The sequence below is a fragment of the Sciurus carolinensis genome, chromosome 17 (genome assembly GCF_902686445.1).
Source record: "Sciurus carolinensis chromosome 17, mSciCar1.2, whole genome shotgun sequence".
Classification (NCBI taxonomy): Eukaryota; Metazoa; Chordata; class Mammalia; order Rodentia; family Sciuridae; genus Sciurus; species Sciurus carolinensis.
The window spans coordinates 4027659-4047164 of NC_062229.1; the positions used below are offsets into that span (position 1 = coordinate 4027659).

The following is a 19506-nucleotide window of genomic DNA, read 5'->3' on the forward strand; positions in this document are numbered from 1 at the left end:
AGGGCCGTGCTCTTTCCCCGCCCCCAGGGTTCCGGGTAGGGGCGGGGCGCCCGGTCAGGGTTCCACCCCCGGCCGCGGTGGCCGCGGCTGTGACGCAGAGAGGTGCGCTTCCTCCAGACTGCCCCCTTGGGATTCCCGAAAGGACCCTGCGTGGGTGACAGGTTGTGTGGAGAGGCGTCCGGGAAAACACAACACACGTGGAATCGGGCTGGACTTTGGGGCAAGACGAGGGAAAGGGCTCAGGTGGTTTCCGGGAGCGAGGAAGGAGGGGCTTCCCTCACGACGGCTGGACAGGACCAAGAGAGAGTCGGGGTGGGCAAGAGAGGCTGCTCTGCCCACGGTTATTAAAGGCTCATAGTGTAAACTTTAAAAGGTTCATAATTAGCCTTGAAAGCAATAGCCACAGCTTTTACTGAGCACTTATTGTATACCGAGACTCCGGTTTGCCTGACCTACCTCAATATATTTAAGTTTCAGTAGGCCACTCTATGTGGAAGGTAGGCTCCCAGTTGCTTGTTGCAGAAACTGAGGCACGGGGGAGCTAAGACATTTGTCCAGATCGCCCTGACTTGGGAGTGGTCGAGACGGAATTCAAATCCGGAGGTGGGGAGGAGTTTCATCGTCGAAGCCCTACTATCCATGATAATTGCGTGTGCAGGGAAAGTAAATTGAGACCCATTTTACAGTGGAGAAAATAAAAGCATAGAAAGCCAAGCATGCTTGGGGACGAAAACGTTTTGATGCCTGTAGGATCACAAAATTTGGGAGTTTCCACATAGAGTTCCCCTCCTCTGCCTTCTACCTCCCACCAATGACAGAAAAGTCTCCAGGTCCTGGAGCGCTTTGGGTGGTGAGAGGGTCAGGGGCCTCTGCATGGGAAGGGGTCTAGCGCCTCCTAGTGGTGGCAAGAGTTGGAACTCGGCCGCTGCCTTCCAACCCAGGTTGGCCCCAAATACCCACGCCCCCTGGGGACCCGCGTGGAGTGGGGAGGCTGAATCCTATGGAGAGGGCAGGGGATGCTAACTTACAGCCTGGTGGGGGTGAATGATGAGAGAGTCCTCGCAGTGAAGATGATTTCAGCTGGTGATAAGACAGGGCTGGGAAGACAGCAAATGTTTGCTACATGGATTAATGAATGACACTCTCCAAATGCGTAAGGACACTGATGAGGGTAGCTTCGATTACGGTGGTGAGAAGGAATTTGGAATAAACGCAAGAGGTGGAGCCAAGAGAGCTTTCAATCATTTATTAATACAACCAACAGATTTATGGGGCACGTGTTTGTGCTGAGTGCTAGGTGGGGGAGGGGTCAGCGGCAAAGAGTCACATTCTCAAATAGACAATGAGGAAATAAGTACAGTCATCTCTCAGTGTTTCAGGAAGTGTTTCAGGACTCCCTGAGGATTCCCAAATCTGCAGATGCTCCAGTCCCTTGTATAAAAGGTGTAGTATTATGTTCATTTTCCAGTAATACAATGTCAATGCTGTGTACATAGTTGTTACACTCTTTTTAAGAGAATAATGACAAGTAAAATATCTGTACATGGTCAGTAGAGACAGCCCCCCCACCCCGTTTTCAATCTGTGGTTGGTGGAATCCAAGGATATGAAACCCACAGACACAGGGAGCAGACTTATAATAAATATCGGATTTGTGGGGTGGTGATCAGGGCTTAAGGTAGGATGAGATGGGATGGGGAAAAGGCTGCGATTTGAAATGGGAAGGTTTGGGAAGATCTTGGGGACTTCTGGGCCTTGAAGAGGACTGGAACTTTTGCCCAGAGGAAAGTGGGAGACACAGAGGGTAGAGGAGGGACAGTGCCCTGACTCAGGTGCTCATGGGTGCCCCCTCGCTGTTGCAGGGAAGAGAGTCTCTGAGGGTCCAGGGCCGGAGTCGGGGGACCAGGCAAAGGAGACTGTGCTGATCCAGGCTGTGATGACAGGAGCAGACCAGGGTGGAGGCCACAAGTGGGCGGGGGGACGAGGTGACAAGTGGGTGGATTCTGGGTACATGTTAGAGGTGGCACTGCTCAATTGCAAGTGGGTGGGATGAGGAGACAGCAGTGACCTCACAGTCCAGCTGGCTTGTTGCCTCCAGTGCCACCCCGTTCCTGGTGCCCGGGCCTGTGTTGAGAGCGAGGTGGGGAGGGGGCCCACCCTGCATGGACTGCGTGGGGCCGGGCTGAGTGCAGGTGCTCCCTCTCTGCCCTGCGGCTCCTCCTCCTCCACCCCCTCCCAGGGTGACAGTTAGAGGCACAGAAGAGGAAGTGGTAGCCCTAGTCGTCGCTGCACAGGCAGGAGGGCGGGCAGAGGGTGGTGGAGGCCGTGAGCGTGCAGGGCAGCCAGCCCGGGCCACGGCGGCCATGGAGCTGTGGCGCCAGTGCACCCACTGGCTCATCCAGTGCCGGGTGCTGCCGCCCAGCCACCGTGTGACCTGGGAGGGGGCCCAGGTGTGTGAGCTGGCCCAGGCCCTCCGGGATGGCGTCCTCCTCTGCCAGCTGCTCAACAACCTGCTGCCCCACGCCATCAACCTGCGTGAGGTCAACCTGCGCCCCCAGATGTCTCAGGTGAGGTGTGGGGCTGGAGGTGGGGGCACCTGGGCTGCTGCCGAAGGGTTACGGCGTTCTGCTTCAGGGTCAGCAGAGCAGGGGGATCTGCTTCCAGGTCAGGGCTGGCCCAGCTGTGGTAGCGCTGAGATCATGGGTGGCCCGTCCAAGGGTAGCAGGCCCCTGCGTGGGTTGATGGACTGAGCTGGCCCAAGTCTAGCTGGGAATGACAAATCAGGGGTTAACCCTCCGACCCCCAGGCTGGCTCTCCTGGGACCAGCTGGTGGGCCCTGAGTGGGGGGTGCTTGGGAACCCTCTGGGTAGCCTCCAGGGTGCCTGAGGGTTTGCCTGTTTCGACCCCCAGATTCTGGCTGTGGGGGAGGGGACTCCACTGACTTCTTCCCCACATGTGCCTCCTCCTCCTCCCCTGGCCCGGGCCCCTTCCTTCCCCTCACATCTTCCTTCCCCTTGGCTTCCTGCCTGGGCCTGGGGCAGTGTGGTCTCGTGGGGGCTGCAGCCCTGGGGCCCTGAACTTTCTCTCTGTACCCATCCCATGGGGACATCGAGGCGGGACCTGATCCTGAACTCAGAGTAGTCCCTGAGGCTTGGGGGCCTAGGAGGACTGTATGTTCCTTGCTGGACTTTGCATGGGGCCAGGCCGCAGTGGGAGGTGGCTGGACTTCAGTTGCCCCGGCTCAGGAAGTGCATTCAAATCCCTATTTGAATGTGGTCAGGGTGGGGTGGGGGCATGACTGGTCCTGTCTCTGTAGTACCTGCTCTGCTTCCCCATGGCTGCTGGGTGGCTTCTGCTGACTGGGGAGAGGGGCAGTGCAGGGCTGAGCCCAGCCTTCCTGGGCTCTGAGGGGACATGGGTTCTGCCCTAGGGCTGAGGGTACATGTATCTGGCTGGGGTCTGAGAGGACATGGCCCTGTCCTGCACCTGGGGGACATGGTCCTGCCCCTGGTCTGGGAGGCATGGCCTTGCCCTAGGTCTGAGCATCATGGCCCTCTCTGAGGTTGTGGGGAACAGTGGCTGTTTGACCCTCAGCCCTCACTGCAGGACGAAAGTCTTGTCCCCAGAGCCATGGTCATGGGTAGTGGCCAGATGAGGCATGGCCTTCTGGTTGTCTGAGGACCGTATGCAGCTGGAAGAGGGGGAAGTTGTTGCCCAGGGAGTAGGGACCACTGGGGGCTCTGAGGGGGTTTCCTAGGGACAGGGGACGGGGACAGGGTTTCCTTGGTGCCAGGACATTGCCCCTCCCCAACTGGGCAGGTCTTCCTGAAAGCGAGAGGGAACTCAGAGCTGCTCCTGTCACAGCCCATCCCTCGGTCACAGGCCACCCAAATTTGCCTACATTTGCTTTACCCTCACCCCCCACCAGCTTCCAGGGCATGAGAAAGTAGCTCTAGATGGGCCCAGCCCTGGCAGGGCGTCAAAGTGCCCTGTAATGCTTTAATAATGGCTACTGGAAAGCAGATAGAGTTAAGGATGAACTTGCCCCCGTGGGTGTCTTAACTGAAGCCGATTTTCTAAAGGGCAAGCATGCATGGCGCCATCCCTATGGGGGCAGCTGCACTCCAGTGGCAGCTGCCGTCCTCTGTACCAGGCCGGGCTGGGAAACTGGCTCTGGCCCTCAAAGTGCACTTGAACTCAAAAAAGATGCCCCCAGCCCTGTGTGGTCTGGGTTGAGGGTAGGATGCTGCCTGGCAGAGTCCGGCTCTATGCCAGACGGGACACTTGTGCAGGGCTTTGTTCTGGCTTCCTGTGCCCAGCTGTGCTAGGCCCAGGCTGGGCAGGGGTGTACCCTGACCCTCCTGGTCTGGGGGCTGTGTGACTTTCTGCCCCTGCTCATTTGGTCTTTTGGATCTGCACCCTGTGCCTGGTACACAGTCGGGATGTGTCTGGGAAGCGGGGAGCTCCTCCCCACACAGCAGAGGAAGGCGCTTTGGGAACACCCACTTGGCTTCTGGGTGCCTCTCTGTCAACAAATTTAAGCCATGGCCACGCATGGCCCACCGGATGTGGAGGGTAGAGAGAGAAAGGGGAAGGTGAGCCTGAGGGGCAGTGGCACAAGGAAAGGTGTGGACTGAGAATGTGTCCCCATTCCTCCAACGCCTTATTCATGGCCCTTCTCGATTGCACAGTTGTTTCCAGGGAAGAGGGAGGAAATCACGTATTTATCTCCCTTCCACCCAACCAGCCACACACCTATCCACCCAACCAGGCATCCATCCATCCATCCATCCATCCAGCCATCTATTTAATTATCCATCCATTCATCCATTCAACTATTCAGTTATCCATCCATCCATCTATCTGACTAACCAACTATTCAATTATCCATCCATCCATCCATCATCCATTCATCTACCCATTTAAATATCCATTCATCTACCAGCTACTCAACCAGCCAACTATTCAACTCTCTGTCCATTTATCCCTCCACCAACTGTCTATCTATCTATCTATTAATTAATTTATTGATATTTTTTGTGGTACTGGGGATTGAGCTCTACCACCAGGCTACACCCCTAGCCCTTTTTGTTTATTATTTTGAGACAGGATCTTGCCAAGATCCTCTTGCCTCAGTCTCCTGAGTCACTGGGATGACAGGCGCATGCCACCACACCTGGCCCAGCCAGTCAACTATTCAACCATCCATCCAATAATCACTGCGTGCATCTGGCCCTGTTCTTGGTGCTGGGGACAGTGGGACTCAGGCATGCAAACCCCTGTTGCCGAGGCGCCTGCCTTCTAGCAGGGACACGTATGAATTGTCCTGAGGCCGTAGTGTTCTGAAGAAAGAAAAGCAGGAAGGGGGCCTGGGGTGTGTGGGTGCTGCCTTTACCACGAGGGTCCGAGAGGCTTCACCCATAGGCTGACATGGAAGCAGAGGCCTGGGCCAGGGGAAGGACGGGCCACACAGACAGGAACGCTGTCCTGGACGGGGTGCTGCACAGGCAGGTGTGGGCAGGGATGGCCCAAGGGGGAGTGGACGGGGTCAGGTTGGAGTGAGGCTCCAGAACAGGGACCCTCTGTGGTCCGGTGCGCGGCCATGACTGGAGGCACAGAGACAGCCAGACACCAGGGTTGCTCCAGCCCTGTCACCAGGCAGCGTCTGCAGAGGTGGAGCTAGAAGGCTGAGGACGTGCAGGGGAAGGGAAGGATTGTGGATGCAACACCAGGATGTGGGGCTCCTCAGACTCGGGCTGGGGCGGTGCTGCCCAGGCCCCGGCCCAGAACACAGTGGCATGGGGTCTGGGTACCTGATGCAGGCCTGTGGTCCCTGCTACTCAGAGGTGGAGGCAGGAGGACCGTGTGAGCCCAGGAGTTCAAGCCCAGCCTGACAGCATAGTGCGACCCCATCTCAAAACACAACAACAAAAAATCTGTTTGGGGGAGCAGCTTGGTGGTGGAACACTGGCCTGGCCTGTGCAGCCCTGGTTCCAACCCCAGCACCGCAGAAAACCCTAAAACACAAAATACAGTGCCACTTCGGACGGGAGAAGGAGCTGGGTCAGTGTGAGCCGGGCTTGGGAGCCACACCTGCTTCAGGTCCAGCTCCTCCACTCCCGGCCCCGCCTCCCTCCAGCCCCAGGTTTCCCGTCTGCGATCCTGGATGCAGAGGAGCTGGTTCCGGAGGCGGAGGCGCTGGTGGTTCAGAACCGCTCCGCCTGCGCCTGGCACCCCTCCACACGCACTGAGGTCTTCCTGGAAAGGATGTGGGGTGTGAGGCCGAGGCCCGAGGGCGGGCTGGGGGTGGGGATTCTCATTGGGGGCGGATTTTGCCCATCTCACCTCCCCCCAAGAATTTGGCAAAATTTGGAGATATTTTTTCCAATTCCTTGAAAAAAATTTTTTTTAATTTTAATTTTTGGATCGGCACGTGATCCTTGCGCTTATTTGTGGGGTACAGTATCACCGTCGGACGCTTGCCTTCAATCTGTAAGGACCACATCAGGGTGACTGGCATTTCCATCTCCCTACCATGACTTTGTGTTTGGAGCTTTCGAATCTCTAGTTCTTCATAAAACACAGGATAGTGCTTTAAACCTGTGCTGAAGAGCCGCACTGTTCCAGCAGACCCCTGGGGCTCCCGGCCTGTCCCCCGCCCCTTCACCAGTAGTCACAGTCCTCTCTACCTCTACCGCCCATCAGCTCTGCAGCTTCCACACCTGAGCGAGGACAGGGCTGGGCATGTTCTGTTCGCAGGTTGGAAGGTGCTCTGGTGGGTGGAAGCGGGGAAGCTGCTCAGCACTCATGAGGCACAGGACTTCCTCGGCGGAGCCGTCCAGCCCGGAGTGTCAGAACCGTCGAGGCTGCGGGTCTCTCTCTGTGGTTTCAGTGCCGGCAGCCTGCTGAGGCTTGGAAGCATCAACTAGAGAACTTCAGCTTAAGTAATGTTTATTCAACCCTATGGCTCCATCGAGCTGCGTTCCTTGAGTTGTTGGCTGTTCTCTTACTGTGCCTGATTTAAAAGCTGAGCTTCACAGTGGGAAGGGATGGATGAAAAGAGGTACACCCAGCACTGGGCTCCCCAGAACGCAGGCCTCCTGGGTGAGGCCAGAGAGCCTGGGAGGATGTGGGAAACGTGGACTGGTTAATAATACATTTGTATGATTCAATATTGCAACGTGTCAAAAGATGTACGTGGGGACTTGAACTCCCAGCCCTGGCTCCGAGCTGCCTCACCACCTGGAGCTGTTTGAACTGTGGGTCATGCACCCTTCAGTGCCCCTCATGCACACAGTCAGTGGGAGCACAGGTAGTGGTGTTTTGTCAACCATGGTCCTCAGCTGATAGTGGGGCTGCAGGACTCCTGTCCCTTAGTGAGCCTGTGGCCACTGTGACTCAGGTGTTTGTGGGGGACCAGTGGGAACCCACCCGCTGCACTACTATTTGCATAGAAGTACCACAACACGATTGTATAGGGCAGGTGATGCTTGATGGCGGTAATCGGCAGCGTCGCGGTTTCCATCTCTGCTTGGGAGAATACCCCTTCTACTTACAAGACAGCTGTCTGCTGTTCAGCAGTCTGCCCGCTGAGTCTCCTGATTGGACCAGCTGGCCACAGGGAGCGACTGACCAAGGCAGTCTCCCTGTGCGCACGTGGGTGCCCTCATGCCCCCACAGGACAGAATGCCCGAGATCACAGTGGTCAGCACAGGTCCGGCCCTGGGTGGTCCTGGCTGCCCCCACCCCACACTGCCGTTGCACTGTTCCTGCTTTCCTCCCTGGGTGGCTGTCTCGGGATCTTCCCAGCTGGACACCTAGACTGTCCTCATCCAAGACGAGGCTGCGGATATTAAGCCTATTTAACGGACACTTATGTTTTACTCACCATGTGTGGACAGTGGCCTAAATGAGGGGCTGGCAGATGACTGGACTGGAGGGGCAAATCTGGACCCCCGTGAGTTTTTGTAAATAAAGTTTTATTGGCACATGACCCTGGCCAATCCTTTACCTGCCGTGGGTGGCTGCTTTAGTGCGCTCCGGTCGAGTAGCTGACAGAGACAGTCTGACCTGGGAACTGAAGATGTTTATTTCCTGGACCTTCATAGAAGGGTTTTCAGGTCCTGTATGAAACGCTTCCCATTTGCTGTCTTGTTCGATCCTCATAACAACCAATGAGGTCGACAGCATCATCATCCCCCACAGGAGAAACGGGGACACAGGAAGTTACGTGGTACATGTGTCCCAGGTCACATGCTTGAAGGGCAGAGCTGGAATTTGACTGCAGTCTGGTCCAGGACCTCGTTCCCTAACTCTGACTGCCTCCATTCCATCGTGTGGCTGACCATCACTGAACTGACCAACCACCATGATGGACACTTGAGTTTTGCCAGGCTTGTGTTATACCAAGTTCACTGCAATCAGTACCCTTGTCCGGGATCTTTAGTGACTTCACCATGTGCACATGCACACACACAGACACAGACACAGACACCACCAGAAGGGTGACTGTGTGAGGTGATTAGATGTGTCGATTAATTTGATTGTGATAATCATAATACAGTGTGTACATATATATCAAATCATCCCATTATGCATCTTGAACAAATTTGTCAATCATCTTGAAGAGAGATTTTGCTTAATTTTTGAGGTGCTACTCTTTCAGAGAGGCTACGCTTATCAAAGGTCTACTGCTTCTTAAAGGTCAGCTGCTTCTTCTTAGAGGTGCGTCCTGCATCCTGCGTTCTGCAACCTACAATCTGCCATCTAGAGGTGTGTTCTTAGTTCCCCGTCCTGTGATCTTCATTCTTCCATCTAGAGTTGTCTGCTTAGTCCCGCGTTCTGCCATCTGTGATCTGCAACCCGCACGTTCTGCCATCATTTGTCAATAAAACTAGGGGGAAAATAATTTCCTTATTCTACAATTACAGCTTCTAAAACAACATAATCACCTTGTCCATGAACCATTTTTCATTTTCTTTACACTGTGATTATGGGCATGTTATTTAACCTCTCTTTGCCTCAATTTCCTATAAAATTGGAATAATGAAACGCTATCATAAAGCCTTGTCATAAGAGTGACATGAGTTACTATAAAGAACCTGGAAAAGTACCTGGTGGCATGTAACCTATTATGGCTGCCATGTTCATTATTATTTTTCACACGAGCAAATATATCCGTGGATAAACTTTCAGAAGTGGGATTTCTGGGTCAAAGCGTATGATCCTGTGTGTTTTTGATAGACAGTGCCAATTTATTCTGTAGATGGGACTTGCTATGTGGGTCTTTCCGGTGACACCACGAGTTATACGTGGGGGAGCTTTTTTCTCTACCACCTCCCCAGCAGACTGTTCTTTAGTCAGCTTTTGACATTTTCCCAACTGGGTGGTTGATAAGTGCATAAGCTCAAGTTGCATTCTCTTATTCTGAGTAAGGCTGTCTCTCTTCCTATTTTTTTTTTTGGTGGTGCTGGGGATTGAACCCAGAGCCTTGTGTGTGCGAGGCAAGCAGGCTACCAACTGAGCTATATCCCCAGCCCCTCCTTTCCTATGTTTTAGAGCAATTTGTATTTTCTTTCTGTGAGATACTATCTGATCATATCACCTGCCTGCTATTTTTTCCTTCTAGAGCTGCTGGTCTTTTTTTCTTATTGATTTTTAGAAGTTCTTTATATGTTAGGCTGGTTTAAATTTCAAGTAAAGTATCTACCAGCTTTGTGATCTTGGTGCAGAAAAAGCTTCTCAACCTGTACGAGCCCTGATTGTCTTCTCTATAAAATGGGGATCTTGATAGCACCTTATCTCAGAGCTGTGTGAGGGTTAAACACAGTAAGATAAGTTCTAAATTCATGGCGATCGACATAGGAAAGTGCTGAACTCATGGGAGCCAGTCGTTTTTGTTAATTTGATTTCATTAAACTTGAGTTGCTTGTAGGCATCTCAAGTTTATAAGTCGGGTGTGTAATGTTAGCTGCTGTAACAAACTGCACCACTTCAATGATAATGTCAGTTCACTCACAATTCAGTTCGAGTCACCGAGGAGATAGGAGGGGGTGGCCCTGATTTATAAAATCACTCCAGGGCTCAGTCTCTGGTTATCTCCTGGACCTGGCCTCTGTGAGGCCCTTGGCATCCTCTCTCCAAACAGAAGGTGAGGAAAGATTGCAGGTGGAGGCTTCCTTGGCTGAGGCTGGAAGTGGTGCCATAGCCCCTGTCGTTCCGTTGGCTGTGGCCCGTCCAGCTGGGCCTGGGGAGGGACACGGAGCAGCCAGGGCCACAGAGCCTCAGAGCAGGGTCTGGCTGGCTCTGGAAGCTCAAGTCTGGCTCCGAGGAAGCCCCAGAGGGGTGAGGATGAGGAAGACCCCCGCCAAGGCGAGGGAAGACCAGCCGGGGCCGGGGCCGGGTGGGAGCCGATCTCGACCGAGTGGAGCAGGCTGAGGAGCCTCATCTTGACATGCCTGGGAGGGCCACCGGGGAGGGAAGCCGGGAGGGCTGGCACTTGGCGCTAGCCTTCCTTGCCATTCTATCTGTGCTGGTCACTGGACTTCTGTCTGGGCCCAGGGGCTTTCACTGGGGCCGTTGGGAAGACCTGCCACGGTTCTTGGTTGGCAAACAAGATGAACCCTGTGCATTGGGCCTCTGCCCGCCTGTCAGCCTCTGCCCACGGCCTCTGGCCCCTCACTCCCTGCTGCTGTGCCTGCACACCCAGGCTGGACCTGGCCTCAGGGCCTTTGCACAGGCTGACCCCTCTTTCCAGCTCTCCCTTCGCCAGTATGCTCAGCACTGGTCTCTTGCCCCTGAGGTTTCCTACCAGAGTCTCCCCATTTCCAATCACTGGTCCTGTCCCTCCAGCTTCCTTCCTCCCTTTTGTTCTCCTCCATAGCACTGCCTGCCCTCTGAGCCACCATCCGTGTGACTTGATTGACTACTTTCTGCCTCCTGCCCTGGATGTCAGGGCGAGAACTGGCCTCTGTTGCCCACAGCTGCATTCCCAGCTGGGTCTGCGCCTGCCCCACGGCCCTCTTCGTTCGTGCACCCAGGGCAGGAACTGGCGACCGGCTCCCACCCCCAGCCTGCCTCATTTTAGAAACAGCTCAACAGACAGGACGCCACACCCACTTGTGGACTGACCTCCGCGGCTGCTTTCAAGTCTGGAAAACAGAGTGGGTAACAGTGATCCAGGGACCCGACGACCCTCAGGGCTGAGAATGACTCCATGGTGGGTGCTGGGCGGAGGCAGGCTGCCGGGTCCTTCCTGCCTCTACCGACCCCTCGTTAGGTGACTCGGGCGGCGTCCAAGCTTTCTTACCCTGGGCTCTTTGTGAAATGGGACGATGATAGAGGCGATCCTGCCATGCCTGGTGATGCCACCCACTTCAAGGGCATTTCTTTGTGTGGGGCTACGAGCTGGGTCATGGAGAATTCCCGGATGAAGGAGGGCACAGGCCTTTCACGCCACTCATGGAAACAGACCAGGAAACAGGCAGTTACGGCGTGGTGTACCATGTTCAGCGACAGGCAGGCGGAGCTGAGGGAGCAGAGAGGATGAGAGCCCCGGGGGCAATCAGGGCAGGCTTCCTGGAGGAGCTGACATGCCGTTGAAAGTGGTAGGTTGGGACATATTTGAGGGCTGAAAGGAGCTGCTTGTCCCTCTCCTTGACTCTAACGGTACGAGGAAGCGGCAGGACGGAGAACGTTTGGATGGGTGTAGCTGGGTTTCTAGAGATCTTACCACCCATAGAGATGGACGGAGACTAGGGGTGGTGTTCTGAAACCTGAGCTTCAGGAGAAACTTGGAAGTTAGGTCACTTGGGGGCAAGTGGAAGACACAGAAGATGTTTAGGTGGAGAAATTTAAAGTTTGAGGACCTTCTGAGTTCAGTCTGCAGACATTTCAATTGAGAACTTTTAATCTTGTGACATAAAAACTCGCCTGAAACTGACTTTGTCAAAAGTATTCATTGCCTCACGTCATAACTGTAGAAGAAGAGGCCCTCAGGTTTGGCTGGATCCAGGGGCTTGGATGACATCTCAGGGCTTCCCTTGCTCCTCTTTTTCCATCTTAGTTCTGCTTTCCCCAGGTGTTCTCCTGTTTCCAGGCATCCTTTCCCCTCACGGAGTCAGGCAAGGGTTCCCAAAGGCTCCACATTTATTCTTCCATAATTTTGAGTTCAGTGGACATCACAAGGGTCCATTTTCTGGTGACTCAAGTCAAAATCCTAGGATTGACTTTCTCTGGCCATGAGTTTTTGGGTGCATGTCCAGGGATGGAACCCCGGGTCCCTGCATGCTGGGTAAGTGCTCTACCACTGAGTGACACCTCCGTCCCTGACAGAATTTTATTCTGGAGAGGTCCCATGTCCACTTCCCAACCGTTGCTGAGAATACCACGTCCTGGTCGCCAGGCAGCATCCACGCCCATTCTTGAACCGACTGCTTCAGCAGGAGAACAGCAGGATCTGCTGGGCCAGGGCAGGGATCACCTGCTCTTTCCCAGGGGTGGGGAAGCGTGGGAGAGGGTTAGATCCGCGAGGGACACCCCAGGTGGGGCCAGAAGCAGGGGGACAGGATGTCAAGAGGCAGCCGTGTGCTGATCGAGGCTTGGATTCTCAACCTCAGTGCCTTTGACATCTGGGGCTGGGCTGCTGTCCTGGGAGCCACTCTGCTACCACAGCAGGATTGGCAGGCCCTTGACCTCTGCTGCCCCGGTTCCAGTGACAGTTGTGACCCTGCAGTTGTGACCTCAGAGTGTCTCCAGACCTCGCCAAGTGTCCCTGGGGGAGGGTCACGGGGGTGAGGGCCACTGTTTCAGAGGAGTGATCTCCCCATCTCGAGGAGTCCCCAGAGTGGGACTGAGGCCGTGGTGGACCCAGGAGGGACAGCAGTTGGCCTCTGCCTTGGCTTCACCAGCAGTGTGGCCGGGGTGAGGCCAACTGCTGGGGTTCTGGGAAGCCATGCGGCAGATGCTTCCCTGAGTCCATGCCCCACGGGGGAGGCTGGCGGTGTGGTCATTTCCTGTGGCTGCTGCAACAGAGTACCACACACTGGCCTAAAACGAGGGACGCGGATCCTCCCACAGTGCTAGGGACCAGGAGCCTGAAACCCAGGGGCCCGCGGGGCTGGGACTGGCAGAGGCTGCTGGGGACAACCCTTCCAGCCCCCACCCACCACCGTGTTCCTGGCTTGTGGCGCCATCTCCCAGGGTCTGCCCCTCTGTGTCTCTTCAAGATCTGACCTGGACAGTCCAGGTCGCCCTCCTCATCTCAAGAGCCTCGGTTTACTGACATCTTGCAAAATCCTATTTGCCAAACAACATCACACTCACAAGTCCCAAGCACTGGATGGGGTCATCTCTTTTATTAGGAGGGGAGGTGCCACTCCACGCAGGACAGAGAGTAAACAGTTGGCTAGTCAAAGTCAACAAAATGTTGGCAGATGGTAACAAATGGCGCAGAAGAAACAAACCGGAGCTCCAGGAGGAGAGCAGAGAGGAGAGCCTTCTGCAGGGTGGTCGAGGGGAACCAGGCTGGAGGAGGAGGAGCTAGGTCGGGAAGCATGGGGCAGGGAGGGCCGAGGCTGTGCAAAGGCCCTGTGGTGTGGCAGCAGGTGTCCAGGAAGGAGGCGATTGGTGAAGGTGCCCCAGTGACAGGAGATGCTGGCTCAGCCCAGGAGTCTGGGAGTTTCGGATCCAGATCAGGTTTTGGTGAGACTTGCTGATGGGTTGGAGCGGGGAGATGGTGGAGGTGGATGAAAAGAGCAGGCAGCGTGTGGCTTGGGGGCTGCACCACGGAGCCGTCACTCGCTGTGAGGGGGATGGGGAGGAGTGGGCGCAGGGGGTTCCCACTCGACTGCGTGGGCTGGAGCAGGGCGGCCGGTACCAGTTCCCAAGTGGGGCTGCGGGGTGGGACATCTGGCGATGCCTGGCTGCGTGTGTTGCCCCTGCGGAGACCGCGGGGAGCCACGGCGTCTGGGGGGCGCCCCGAGCGCTGCTGGACGCCCTCGGCCGCAGGGCGGGACTGCGCCGCCTTTCCACCGCGCTGGGACGGACGAACTCAGCGTGGTGGGGCCTCCCGGACCCAGGGATCTCGGTTCCGTGCCGGCTATGGACCTTGGAAAGGTGCCAAGCCTCCCCGTGACTCGGTTTCCCCATTTATCCAGTGGGGATGAGGACAGTGCCCGCCTTCGACACTGTGGTAAGGATTTAAAATGCGGCGGTAGTTGTAGCATTGCGGGGCGCGCCGAGCAGCGCTGAGTGATTGGTGACTGAAGCCACGGCGGTAGGCGAGGTCCTTTGGGAGACAGGAGAGTAACTGGGCCCTCGGGGACAACAGAGGGGTCGGGAAGGGGAATCAGAAGCAGCAAAGATGCCAGAAGAGAGGAGTCCAGTGACTTGCAGGGAACACCAGAGAGCAGAGTGTCAGAGGTGGGAAGAAGAAAATGTGTCAACATGGAGGTCTTGTTACTTCAAAAAGAACAGTTTCCATGGAGTGGAGGGAAGCCTGAAATACAGTTTCTAGCATTTATTTCAAAAGTACGCCAGGTTTCACCCTTTACCCAGTTCCATAGCTGCTTCCACATTTTCATGTATTGTTATGGCAACACCCCACTTATCAGTCCCACGTTTTCATCTTAGTTCATTTTCTGTTGCTGTAACAGAATGCCAGAGCCTGGGTAATGTATGAAGGAAAAAGGGTTACATGTGATCATGTTCTGGAGTGTGGGAGGCCTGCAGTCAGCAGCTGCAGGTAGTACGAGCCCACTGCTTCAGCTCATGGTGGAGGCTGAGCTTCTGCCATAGCTAGTCCACTCCCACGTGAAAGGCATGAATCCATTCATGAAGGCTTCTGCCCCTTGATCCCAGAACCTCCCACCAAGACTCCAATGCTGCCACATCAAAGAATTAAGCCTTGATGTGAGTTTCGGAGGAGACAAACCATGCTCAAACTACAGCAGTAGGTTCAGATGGTGTGACAAAGGGCAACCAGCCAACCAGACCAACCAACAGTTCTTTTATTGAGCATGTACTATGTGCATGGTTGTGCTCAGTACTTTGTGCTTATAAATCCTTTTGATTTCCACAACAAACCTCTGGCCTGGGCACGGTCATGCTTAGCTTCTCTGTTGCTGTGAAATAAACCACCCCAAAGCTTATGGATGTCAGATACAACTATTTTATGATTCTCGGATTCTGTGACTCAGGAATTCAGACAGGGCATAATCATGATGGCTTCATAGCTTTGCATGAAAAGACTTAACCATCTGGGGCCTGGAATCACCTGCAGGATTGTTTGTTTACCACTGAGCTGCACCCCCAGCCCCGGGGGCGGCTCCTCTGTGTAATGTAATAGAGAACAGAGAGTTTCCAGGGGGTGGAAAGCCCAGGAGCATGGGGCTGCATCTGGGGAGAGCCTCCAGCTGCAGCCATGGTAGGAGGCATCAGGTGACCAGAAAGCACGGGAGACAGAGAGAGGACTGAGCTTGCCCCTTTACCCAGAACCCTCTCCTGCAAGGTCCCACCCAGCCGCCCACCCTCCGGTGAGGCAGAGCCTCCCACCTCACCACATCCCAACACTGGGCACCGAGGGGCCAGCTTGCAACACGGGGGCTTCAAGGGGTGCATTCAACTAGGGCAGCCGCCGGGCATCCCAAGGGACAGGGGACTGTCACCTTCAGCATGATCTGCTTTGAGTGTGTATGAGACCAGGGAGTTGGTGGCAACACTTTGAAAGGCACCAATCTTCAAGTGCCTCCTTCCCAGGGACTCTGGGGGTTATGGCAGGAGGGCGGGTGCTGGGGGTGACACCAGTTGCTTCCTTTCTGTCCCACAGCTCTGGTTTTGGAAGGGCGACCTTTGGTCCCCTGCCTGCGGATGCAGCCACAGGATTCTGGGCTCCGCTCCAGGGCGCCTGCGCCGCAGACCCATGCAGCGCTGTGCCCTCTGTCTGGAATCTCCTCCTCCAGACACCCACCTGGCTCACTGCCTCCCTTCAAGGCTTGGGTCCCATGTCCCCTCTCCACCCAGGCTTGCGGACCTCCTGGGTGAGCCCGCGCCGTCTCCGGAGCGGTGGACTCCTCTTCCTCCCTACCTTTCCCCTACTCTACTGAGCGCCTTCTGACAAACTGCGCAGGGCCTCGCTGGGGTCTGGAGGACGAGGACACCCACCTCCGTGGCTGCTCCAGTCCCTCGTGGAAAACGGCACAGGGTTTGCGCAAAGCCTGCCGCGCGCCCTGGGGAGACCTTGTCATCGCTGGAGGCCTTGGGGCGCCTCAAGCGCTGTGAATGCTCGGTGAACAGTTGCCCCGCCGCGTCGCCGCGGAAAGGCGCCCGAGCAGGTTCAGTGCAGACGCGACATGTTCTCTGACTGTCGCGTCGAGGTTGGTGGGATCGCAGGTGGAGCCGCGGCTGCGGAGGTGTCTCCGGTGGGGCCGTTCGCCCGCCGGCTCCCCTAGCGGGTGCTCAGCCTCACTGGGCAGGGGCGCGTTTCTCTTCTTGACCGCTGCACCCCCAGTGCCTGGCCAGCACCCGGTCTGTCGCGGATTCTCCATAAGTATTTGTCCCCTGGATGAAGGGGGAGCTGAGTGGTCAGAGCCCGCGCCGGCTTCTCCCGCAGGGGCTCTTACTCTCTCCTGTTCTGAGGACGACTGATTTGGATACAGGGACGGTCACTGGCCTTTCACTTCCTACTCTTTATCAAGTGTGACCAGAGAGTGTATTTTGCATTATTGGCCAATGGTGTTTAAATTATCTCCTTTTTTCCCACCCAGCCCCCTAAGTCTCCTGAGTTCCTAGTTTTAGGGGAGAGTCTCGGCAGAGAAGCTCCTAGCTGCTTAAAAAATAAAGACAGCACAGTCCCTTAGTACCTGTGGGGGACTGGTTCCAGGCCCCCAAGGGTAGCAAAATGCACAGATGCTAAGGTCGCTCATGTCCTGTGGCATGGTCTTTGCCTAGAACCTGCACGGTCCTCCCTCCGGAACACTTTAAGTCATCCCTAGGTGAGTCCTAATACCTGATCCAGTGTAAACGCTGTGAAAATAGTTACCCTACTGTGCTGTTCAGGGAGTGACCACAAGGGAAAAAAGTGTGTCCATGGTCAATACAGATGCAGGTTCCCCACCACCTCGAATATTGCAATCCAAGATGTGGGGGTTACTCCCCCAGTTCTGAGCCTGCCCATACACAGTGCTGCTGTATGCTGACACACGGTGCTGGTAGTTAAAGCACGATTGGATGCATTTTGGCCTATATATACACCTGTGCAACCAGAAAGCACGGGAGACAGAGAGGGGACTGAGCTCTCTCTCAACTGTCAAGACACTGAACCCAGCCACCTCTGCCCAGCGTCTCCCCTTCGCCCTCCCCACCCCTGCCTGCGCCTGCTCATCTCTTGCTGATTAGCTTGCATCTCCTAGTGTTCTCTGGGAGTGGGGTTGGGCGTCACTGGTCCTTTGTGACTGGCCTTTTCCGGCTTAGCCATGGGGTTCCGGGTAGCATGCTTTACCCCTGGTTAGTGCTTGGTGGTGTTCTGCTGGATGGCGGGCAGGTTGAGCACTCCTAATCCGAGAAACCTGTAATCTGAATTCAGGAGCTTTGTGAGCCAATGTAATGCCACAGCCTGAAGTCTCAAGGAACAAACTGTTTCATGCACAAAATTATCAAAAACATTGTATACAATTTTCTTCCTGCTGTGCTCTAAGGTGAATGTGAAACAAATGAATTTTGTGTTTAGACAGGATGGGGACCCATCCTGAAGATTGCTCACTGTGCATGTGCAAATATTCTCAAGTCTGCAAAATCCAAAATCTAGAAAGACTCCCAGTCTTATGTTCAGGCAGGGACCTTGGGCAAGTCAGGTACCTCTGGCAGCTCAGTTTACTTAGTCTGCACGTGGGGAATGAAAATGCAGGCAAATCCCCACTCAGCACCTACAGCAAAGCTGACCCTGCAGGCCCCACCATGCATAGATGCACCACACATGTATTGAGTGTCTGCTGTATGCCAAGCACTGGGACCCAGTTTCCACCCCAGCAAACAGAGCTTGTCTCCCCGGGGCTTTGGGCTGTCAGGAAGACAGACCCTGAGACGTCTAAAAGTCAACCACAGTCTGTTGGGCAATAAACAATCCAGGGTCACCCTGGCCTTGTTACCAAGGCGGAGCACAAATTCTCGACGTTTGAAGTCTGCGGTGATTTGGAGCCAGAGATACTCGCAAGAACACTGGCAACACGGGTTAGGGTTAGGGTTAGGGTTAGGGTTAGGGTTAGTCTGTGGTCTTTTTCGGGACTCAGTCTATGCAGTCTCCTTCTCCGTTGTCCTCCTAGCGACCCTTTGGGTTGGTTCCACCTTCTGCCGGCTGCAAGAAGCTGCCGGGAATGTTTGTGCCCAGGTCTCTGCATTCGCGATCCTGAGTCCGCGCCTGGGGGAGAACAGCACATCTTTCTATTTAAGGAGCTGACATGCGTCTGTCAGTGCTTCCCAGACTCTCCTAGTGGCTCCCCAGCTCCATGTCCTGGAGGGCAGCTGGCCTTGCCCGCCCACTCCCCCAGCACCCCAGAGCCTCACCAGAACCTCCCCATGAGGCCACAGCCACGGTTCCCCATGTCCAGCACACCTGCTCACCGCCACTGTCCCCCATCACTTATTCCCGTGGCTACCTGCTTGGGGTCTGTCTCCCTGCCAGTCTATAAGCCCTGTGGGAACAAGGCCCTGTTTGCTGTGGCCACCACCAGGTCCCAGTGCTTGGCATGCAGTTGGCACTCAATATGTGCTTGCTGCATCAATGCAGGATGGGGCTCAGTGGGTCGGGCTTTGCCTTAGGTGCTGAGCGGGGATTTGGCAGGTATTTTCATTCTCTAAGTGCAAACTAAGTAAATGGAGGCTCCAGAGGTCACAATGACTTGCCCAAGATCCCTGAGCTTCAGCGGTAGTTTACCCCGTTTATCTGTGGTCTCTCAGGGCACCGCAATCTTGAGTGTGCCCTGGGGGAAGATGGGGGAGAGGAGAGACAGGCTGGTTCACAGGCAGCTTTGAAAGTCAGGGCCAAGTCTATATACTCTGCACCTCCTCTTCCAAGCTTTGAAGAGGCTGCACAGCATGCCCACCCTCTCTGGGCAGCACGTGGGTCCCTCAGGGTGCCTGAGACTGCAAGTTTAAGGGTCTGAGGGGCTGATGCAGGGGCCCCTCCGCCCTCCTACTATCTCCCCCAGGCAAGCCCTGGTGACAGGCATTTCCTGTTTCCGGCCTTCTCCCCGGGGCTGGTGTGGGTGGGGGAGCCAACTGCGGCACAGCAGTGCTCAGCTCTGGGTCTCCTCCTCCCAGCCCCGGTGGAGGCCTCCTCCCTCGCCCTGCTTCCCTGCAGGAAGGTGGCAGACCCGCTACCCTTCCTGTCCCTCCGTCTTGGGCAGGACTGTGCAATGAGGAACCCACTGGTGAAGGGAAAAGGGTGCCTTGGGCTTCACTACAGTGCCTGCTAATGATTTGCATAGAAGATTTGCCAACCCGACCTGGGGGC

The 19506-nt window shown here is 55.5% G+C and overlaps 1 protein-coding gene across 1 annotated transcript in view; it reads left to right on the forward strand.

Annotated features, from left to right (window-relative positions):
- The first annotated feature begins 2271 nt into the window (after positions 1-2271).
- Positions 2272-19506, forward strand: part of Vav1 (vav guanine nucleotide exchange factor 1) — a 51033-nt gene continuing 33798 nt past the window's right edge. Inside the window, 1 exon segment of the mRNA XM_047532263.1 lies at positions 2272-2566. Within this exon segment, the coding sequence (XP_047388219.1) occupies positions 2363-2566 (204 nt within the window). The 5' untranslated portion in view covers positions 2272-2362.